Source organism: Falco biarmicus, chromosome 11, assembly GCF_023638135.1.
Source record: "Falco biarmicus isolate bFalBia1 chromosome 11, bFalBia1.pri, whole genome shotgun sequence".
NCBI lineage: Eukaryota > Metazoa > Chordata > Aves > Falconiformes > Falconidae > Falco > Falco biarmicus.
The window spans coordinates 28,180,731-28,189,687 of NC_079298.1; the positions used below are offsets into that span (position 1 = coordinate 28,180,731).

General features: G+C 56.2%; 1 protein-coding gene across 2 annotated transcripts in view; it reads right to left on the minus strand.

Annotated features, from left to right (window-relative positions):
- The window catches only part of NOS1AP (nitric oxide synthase 1 adaptor protein), a 43,730-nt gene extending 36,332 nt beyond the window's left edge, over positions 1–7,398 (minus strand). For both annotated transcript variants that reach the window (XM_056356226.1, XM_056356225.1), the window contains exon 1: positions 7,208–7,398. In XM_056356226.1, coding sequence (XP_056212201.1) covers positions 7,208–7,312 — 105 coding nt within the window. In that variant the 5' untranslated portion in view covers positions 7,313–7,398. The remainder of the gene's footprint in view (positions 1–7,207) is intronic.
- Positions 7,399–8,957: the final 1,559 nt, after the last annotated feature.

Genomic DNA, 8,957 nt, shown 5'->3' on the forward strand with positions numbered 1-8,957 from the left:
GGCGTCCTGGCTCCCAGGGCTCGAGCTGGCATCCATGCCAGCATCCGTACCAGCAGGTCGACCCTGCGGGAAAGGGAGGCAGCAGGGCTGGGGCTGAGCCCGGGGAGGAGAAAGGAAGGCGCCCGAGACAAAAGGAGGGAAAATAAAGCTGTGTGAAAGAGAGCTGACAAAGAAAATAAACCCATGAAAGAGCCCACCCTCCCCACGCTGCCAGGAACTGAGGAGGAAACCATATGTACATATGCAGGACGTGGCTTTTCCAAATAATCACCTCCAGATCCATGGCCCCACCACACTGCCGGGGATGGGGGGCAGAGGTGGGGGCCCCCCACGTGCACCCAAGAGCCAGGCAGGATCAGGGGGTCACTGATCCCCATGTTCTGAAAGCAGGGGGCACGGCTGGCTCAGTGGGGAGGGCAATCCCAGGCAGCCCCCTCCTCCCCGGTCCAATTAGGAGAAGAAAGGCCACCCTCTCAGAGTGCTGGTGAATGGGCAGCTGAGGGGGTCCCTTCTGTAACGAGGCGCTCTGGCAGCCCGACAAAGGCAGCCCTCGCATTGCAAACGGTCAGAGCTGCTCGGGGCCACGTCACGCCCGGTGGCACGGGCAGGGAGGCACAAAGCACCTCTTTTGCAGGGTGCTTCTGGTCCCCTGTGTGCTCCACTGCTCCTCATCCTCCTGCGTGGGATCCAGCCTTCCATCGGTCAGGGCCTCTAGAAAGGGCAGCCCCTCTCTCTGCTGTTGCACAGGCTTGGTGGCTGTCACCCACCGGGCTTCTCAGCACCTGAGGGGACCTTGCTTGCTGCCCCCCTCCCCTGCAAACAGGTTCCTCTGTCTGTCCCAGACACAGCCCACACCACGCACCCTCCTCCTACGGCTTACGAAAGACCTGTCCAGTTCAGGGAAATACTGGTCCTTCCCTGGCCAGAGGGAAAAAAATATAACACAAGAAAACAAAGGAGATCACTTTGCCAAACCACTGTTTGCACAAGTCACTTAGTTTCTCTTTTTTCCTTGACGTTGTTTAATATTGCTTTTTTTCTGCTCTGTCAGAAATTCATTTTCTTGAGAAGGTGCTTTTTATGTGACAGCAGGTGGCAGATATTTTCAGAAACCTGAAGGCCGATTGCATCGCTGCCAGGGGGACACCTTCCAAGGGGTGTTGATGAGATCCCTTGCGGGTGGTGGGCAGTGGTGGGCAGTGAAAGCCTTCCCGAAGAGGAGCTGCCGCCTTCCCGAGGGAGGCACACTGCTGCTCTGCCAGCCCCACACTGCATGCAAAGGTCAGCGCTGAATCATACCCAACTTACAGGGGAGCCTAGATTGGCTGGCTGCCGGGCTTCCAGCTTCAAAAGCCACCCTGAGTCAGAGAGCTTGCCACGCATGGGGAGCCACTGCTTCTGCAAAGGAGCTGCAGGCAGGTGGGCAACGGGGCAGCGCAGGCAGAGGAGACACACTGGCATCAGGCCCAGGCTGGGGCATCGCACCACGGTGTACACAGCCATCCCCTGGGCCATGGAGCCTCGTCCAAGCAGGGGGTCCTGCTTCAACCCCAGCTTGGCTGGAAGGAGTTGCCAGATGTACCGGCAGCTGGGTGGCAGACATCAGATACGGGGTGCAAGTGTCCCATGATTTCTGAAGAGTCCAGGGCCGTGTGAGGCTGTACCTGGTACTGGGACACTGGCACCATGACACACGGCTGTGCCACAAAGCGAGGGCCAAAGTGCTCAGGCACCAGTCCCCAGCCAGGTGCCCCAAGAAACCTCTTTATTTCACCAGCGCCCAGGGAAACACGCAGCCTGTCTGCAGCCTGGCTGGTAAGAACTTCTCCCCCAGGGCTGCTGCCATCAGGGAAAGCAAGGAGAAATCCAGTTCCTGCGACTTTCGCTGTCCTGGTGCTCCCGCTTGCCGGTTGCCCACACACGGCCTCTGCCCGAGGAGCCACGGGGCTGGGCTGGCACGGCCCCAGCTCTGCCTGCGCCCCAGGAACACCCAGCCTCGCTGGAAGGAAATGGGGGGAAGTTTATTCAGGCTGTGGTGGTGCAGGCTCAGAGGCCAAAAGGGATGGAAAAGTCAGCATGCCAGCTGACTTCAGTGGAAAAAAGCCCTGGCTTTCCAGCCTGAGCCTGGCAGGCAGGTGCAGCAGCCTCTGCTGAGCTGGAGGGCTCTAGCCCTGCCCGGTCCTCCCTTAATGGGGCTCTGCACCCCGAGAAACCAGGGTGCACCTAGCTGTGGCAGCCAGGCAGTTTAATGCAGCATATCAGATCCATGCAGAGCTACGCAACCAGACAGCGGGCATTAGCACTGGGACACCTCACACCGGGCAGCACTGGTCAAATTGATGCCTTAAGGATATTTAGTGCTTATCTGCCTGCTGATACTAGAATCATTTGCACTGCCTATGAGCTGCACTGGGGCTCGAGTACCATAAACAGAGCTCTGAGGGTCCCAAGACCCCAGCACCCACCAGAGCCATGTGTACCTCACCCACGCTCCCCTCTCGCCAGCCAAAACAGGGCTCATGTGGTAACAGCAGACACCTTTGCAGCAGGAAGCGGCCCTGCAGCGGGAACACCAGGACCCAGAGCGAGCAGGTGCAGCAGGAAAGCTGAAGTTTTTCCATATCAAAAGAGTAGGGCTGTACGCTCGTCCCCGTTTCCATACCCACCCAGCCCTGCCGCCCACAGCTGCCCCCACGCAGGGGCCAAGCTTCCTGCACTTACACCCAGCTACGGGACTTAACAAGCCTTCAGGTATGGGATGTGCAAGCCCAGCACTGCAGCGGCCAGACAGCAGGGCTGGGAGCATCCCACACCCATCGCTCCCTCCTCGGGACCTTCTGGCATCCGCCAAGCCCACGCGCTGCCAGGCCGGGACCCGTGGTCTGGGCATGCACAGCCCTGCCAAATCCCAGCAGAGATGGGTGGTTTTGGTTTGGGGGTTTTTTGTTGGTTTTTTTTTTTTTTTTTGCTAAGAGCTTCACTAAGCAGCCTGTGAACTGACTTAACAAGTATGGCAGAAATATGCCACTGTTTCAAGATGAGAACTTTTGTGGCACTTGGGAAGGTTATTTATAGCCTTGAGCAAGCAATCCCTGGCTAAATCACACAGCAGCTTTGCTCTGGGCTGAGCAGCCCTGACAGAGCACACCATACCCCAGAGCTGCCAGTACAAACAGCCCCCAAATAAAGCTGCCAAGTCTCTCCCAGCCAGCTAAAGAAGTGCAGAGCTTCACATAACCTGTCTCCAGCTTCCCAGCCCTTGAGGAAAGGGAACCTCGCTGGGAAGGGAGCCTGAAGCAGAGGATGGGAACTAAAACCCTGATCGGAGCTGCCTGCAATTCAACTCACTTCAAAACCCTTTCATGTATAGCCCCTATGTACATGAAAATACACACAGGAATGGAAACACACACGCATCCGCTGCATAGTGTTCACCTGAGGCTATAATCCTTTTTCCTGATAAATGATTTATCTTTGCAGCAATTGGCAGGCACTGCCAGCGCTTGCAGCCTCGGAAGGATGGCGGGCAGGTGAGCTGCAGGGTTCATAGGAAAGGGCATAACTGAATCAGAATAAAGTCTCCTTCATGTCCCGTCTCCAAACATAGACAGCAGCAGATGCTTGGTTCGACTTCAGTTTCCCACGCACAAAAGAGGAGAAAAGTACTGACAAACGAGAGAAAATGCCTGGTTGCCAAGATCCCTTAAGGGAAAAAAAAGAAGAAACCGAACCACCACTCATATGCAAAAAACCCACCTGCTGCCCAGAAGAACAGCAATCCTCCCAAACCTCCAGCCCCACATCTACCTGCAAACAGGCCTGGGATTGGGAACACCAGCACGTGTCTCGTCCCAGCTCTTGGCAGTCCCGGACGACAGGTGGTGGGTCTCTCCAAGGACCTGGGTTTGCTTGGACAGCCCCTTCTACTGCTGATGGGGGAGCAGCAGAGAGGGTCCTTGCACCCACCTGCCCCTTCATTGGGAACCATGTACATTAGAGCCCTGTGACTGGATTAATGAGTCTCAGGACTGAAGGACTGACAGCTGTTTCCAAATAATGGGTACTCGGTAGGTGGGACCTCACTGTGGGCCACGAGATCTCCACGGCAGGAGGAGAGCCCAGCCCAGCGAAACTGCCGAGAGCAGATTTAACAGGGGCCAGTAACACCTTGCCTGTGCGAACCCAGCAGCACCCAGAACCCCTGCACTCAAACAGACAGGGGGTCTGGCACTCCAGACAGGCTCCAACACCCCACTTAATACCCTCTACACACTGATCTCTCTGGAGGCGTTGGAGTAGCCTGAGTCATGATTTCTGAATGTGCGGAATTGCTGGTGTTGCACAAGATGGCCCTTGGGTTTTGTCCCGCAGCACCAAGGCCTTGGGAAGATAAGGAGTAAGCTTGCATCCCCCTCCTCTTCACCCGGACTGGAGGAGCCGTGCTGCGTAGAGAGGTGGAGGAGGACACGAGCTGTCTTTACTCTCTACATAGCCAGTTATTTAATCAAAAAAACATTGCACAAGTGGGAATTTCTGTCTGCTCCCCTGTGCCATGCTGCAGCTCCCAGCTCCTTCTTCTGAACGCTTCAGCTAAACCAAGAGGCCAGGCTTTTGATTTTACTCAACAATTCAGACCACAAGGCGCAGAAGAAAATGAACTTCTGGCCTCCCCTTGGAGCCAGCTCCTCCGACTCCCAGCAGCCTGGCCGAGGCGGCTCCAGGACACACAGGGGTTTGATGTCAAGAGAGGTGGCCAATGAAAACAGATCCAAAAGTGTGAAATGTATTACTATTCCTAAGAAGATGGAGTGGGATTTTCCAACTATTGGATTTATGTCCAGAAAATGGATTAACATAATCCTTAGAGGACACTTCGCTCAGACGCAGTGTCCCTGTGCCAGAGCATATGGCTGCAAATGGCTTCAGCGGGGACAAGCAACAAAGTCTCCTGATGGCATCACGTGTGACAGTACCTCTTGCTTCAGAGTGAGTCCATTGCTCTGTGCTTGAAAATGGCCAAATCCTAACTGCCTGCAGCCACTCACCCCTGGGATGCCAGGACTCCCTTGGGAGAAAGGCAAAGGGGACAACAGCATGGATGTCAGCAACTACTGATGAACCAAAACACACACTACATCCACTACACGTGCCATTTAAAGACAGCAACAGACAGCGTAGGTCTGAGTTTACAAATAATATTAAAAATTAAAACAATAAATCAGCACATACTGACCCAAGCCCACATTACCCCCCTGCAGTGAGCCCCAAGCAAGCTCGTCAGGAATCCCAGGCGGCAGAGCAAAGAGCACTGATCCAGCTGCTGAGGGCTGTAACACCAGGATCCCCACTGCCTGCACTATCAGTGATCCCAGGAGGCTTTTAGGAGACAGGCACACAAGTCCCAGCACCCCACATGAGTATTTTTCTTCTTCAATCTTCCCCCAAAGTTCTGCTCTAAATCAGAGTTCCTCATTTTTGTGACTCGCACTGGGTGCCTGGCAGAAACAAGAGCCGCGCTGGTTTAAGTGCTCCGGATTCTTGGGGATAAAAGGAACTAAAGGAGTGTAAGCATTTAATTAATCTCCAGCAATCTAATAAAAGGATGGAGTAATTGCCTAAGCCATCTGCATTCTGCATCTGGCATTAGGGGATGCTGGAGAAACCCACAAATTCGGAAGATGGGTTTTGTACGGACTGTGCTTGGCATCAACGCGTGCCACAGGATACCAAATAAGAGAAAGAGGAGCTAACAAAGACTAATACGCACTACCCTATTAATGCAGCCAAACCCAGCAGCACGGAAAAAAAGATGAGCCACAAGCAGACTGAGGGGCAACTGAAGCCCCATCCCACTCCTCACCCCCCAAGCCAGGCATGGAAGAGGCACACGGGGTTTAGAAGGCGAGATGCTTTGCAGCCTCCCCACAGGTGAGGGGTGAGCAGGTACTAGCAACAAAATGGCAATTGGCTCCAATAACCCAGGAGCAAAAGGCTGAAAAGCTGAATTTGAACAGTTTTTCCCAGGAAACAGCTGCAAAGCAGGTTTAAGTTTGCTCCGTAAACAACTCTGCTGCTTTATACTCTGCAGCAGGGTGCCTGCCATCGGGTGGGTGATGGTGTCTGCAGAGGAACCCTCCTAGCCCTGAGAAAAGGGGCAAAGCAACACTTCAACACCCTCCCATGAGCCACAGCCTTGACCCCAGGGCACTGTGCACAATTAGATGCCATATCTGTGTCCCCTACCAGTACATGTGCTCCGAGGAAAACAGTGGGTGACAGATGCCTGCTTCCCTGCCACTCAAAACTATTTCACACCAGGTGTTTTTCCAAGTCGACCTCACTTGCGTATCTCAACAGTGTGATAACTGTATCCCCCAGGAACAGCAAACAGGGAAGGATCTTGTTTTCCCTTTTCAAATTCCATGGTCAGCTACTTCCCGGTGTACTGCCAGCCAGCGTTACCGACCCACGGACAGGTAGCTCAGCTTTTTCTCAGCCCGCCCCGAGACTGCAAGCTTTCAGCCAGCGGGAAGCCACGGTCTAAGTGGAGTAAGAGACTGAGAGGTCCCAACAGAAAAAAAGAAAAAGAAAGAGCGCTTCCTGCCAAACCCACTAGCGAGAATGGTAAGGAAAAATAGCAAGATTTTTTTTTCAGGCGGGCGGCCCTGACCTCTTGCACTGCACCGCAAGTGGCATGCGGTTCCTCCGGCTGCGCACACGATGGGTTTATCCCATGAGCGGAGCACCAGGGTACAAAGCATCCTGCAGGCACCCACCGCCCACCCGCCAGCCGCCACTCCAGCACTACCCACGGCGGTGGGAACGCAGGGCAAAGCCCGAGCCCGCGACCCTTTCCCGGGAAGGTGCACACAGCCCCCGGCTCCCTGGGGCCAACGGCCCCAAGCAGCGCAAGGCAGAGACGTGGAGGGATGCAGGGCCACGGAGGGATGCTGGGGTGAAGCAGCAGGGTGGCCCCGCTCCCGCTTGACTCGGCTAGCCAGCTTCCACATCCTTACGGGATGGGTGGAAAGCCTCACCCAACTCTTTGCAGCTGAGTTTGGGGAAGAGGAGGCAACACCAACGGGAAGGGCTCCCGGGGAAAGCGGAGAAAACCCAAGAAGGGAGAGCTGGAAAACGGGGAATCGCGGGGGGTGAGGGTGCGAGCGCTGGGCAGGGGCCCCCGCGGACCCCTCCCGCCGCTGCCCACCTTGGCCTCGAAGCAGATGCCGTGCTGGAAGGCGTCCTCGTTGTGCAGGGGGATGCGGAGGTCATGCCGGTCGTCCACCAGGTTGTACTTGGACTTGGCGGGCATGGCGGCCCCGCGGCGGCCGGGCTGCCCCTGCAGCGCGCCCGGCGCCGCCGCCGCGGAACCTCCGCCCCTCGCCACCGGCCGGCCCCGGGGCGGGGACGCGCCGCCGCGCAGCGCGGAGGAAGGGCGGGGAGGGGGCTGCCAGCGCGGGTCTCCGCACCCCCCCGCGGGGGAGCCGGCGAAAAACCAGCACCCGAGAGGGGCGCCGGGGAAGGCACCGCTGACACCTAGTGCGCGGTGCCGGGTATGCACCCCGGCCCCGCCGAAGTTGTTGGTTTTTTTAAACCCCAAATATAATAAATAAAGGAACATTAAAAAGCCTGGCACGTGGTTGCGGGATGGGGGGGCCAGGCGAGCCCGGGGCGCGCAGAGCAGTGGCGGAGCACCGTGTCACCTTCCCGGGGGCTGGCAGCGGGGCCGGGAGACCCTGGCTGGGAGATCCCGGGCTGCTACAGCCACGCGGGCCGATGGACTCTATGTCCAGGTCTCGGTATCGGCACCTGACGCGACGGCAATCAAGCCGAAATCACCACCCTGTGCTTAACGACGGTCATGAGCAGACACTATTGTGCCCTACTTTAGAGAAGCCCCGAAAGCTGTACAGTGCCCCCCCACCCACGGAAAGCACCCCACCGCTGCTTTCCAGACGCACAGAGACCCACTCACCCAGCTCTGCCTGCAAGCGCAGGCTGTGTCACCCCTTCCCCCCAGCACACGTCATGCATCCGCAGGTCAGGCTCTATCCCTCTGGGGTTTGGTACCCACAGACACAGCCGTGGAGCTCATCTCACTGCAGTATGGCTTGAGAACTCATGCTGGCCTTATGCTTGGAACAAGATGCACCCTCCCGCTCCACAGGAGACCCCCCCATTCCCAAAGCCCTTGCATTGCTCTGCTTGCATGTTTCTACACACCAGCACACGTTTCCCTCGTGTGCCTTGGGTTTCTAAATGACTGCAGTGCCCACAGTGGTGCTAACTGTTGATCCTTCCTGGGTGGAATAGATTCAGGGCCATTGATTTTTCAGACTCGTGCATTTGTAACATAGTTACAGAGCCAGCCACATCTGAAAAATTATTGTTCCCTTCAAAGCAAAGCAAGTTTTCCAGCATCCCTAGAGGCTGAGAAATCCCTGTGTTCCATCATGCCCAGGAGATGTGCATGGGAATGGCTGCTGTGCCGCTCAGGGTGGGATCACACGGAGCTGTCAGCATTTGGACTAGTGAATCAAGGGCTGATTTCCCACTGAAGGCAAGATGCCAGCAAGCCCTGGGCTCTTGAAAGCCTTTACTCCTTGTTTTGGAAGGGGGCAGGGGATCAGCGCTGTGTGTTGCAGCTGCAGCAGCTTGGTGACTGCGCTTGCAGAGATCCCTGGGCGAAAAGGGTGCAGAGCACTGAACACCCACAAGGCACTCGAGCTCACTTAAGTCTGGAGAAGGCAGATTGGTGGGACAGTCTTGAGGCAGGATCTGCTCCATGGTGTTTGATGCTCTGGCTTCTTGCTGAAGGTTTCTGTTTACCTCTAGCAAAGTTTTAGCTGACAGCACTGAAGTCCCAGTGCTGGGAATGATACAGCCACTGGAGAAGTCCCCTGGAGGTCTCTAGTCCAACGCCTGCACCGAGGAGGGCAAGCTTCAAGATGAGAGCA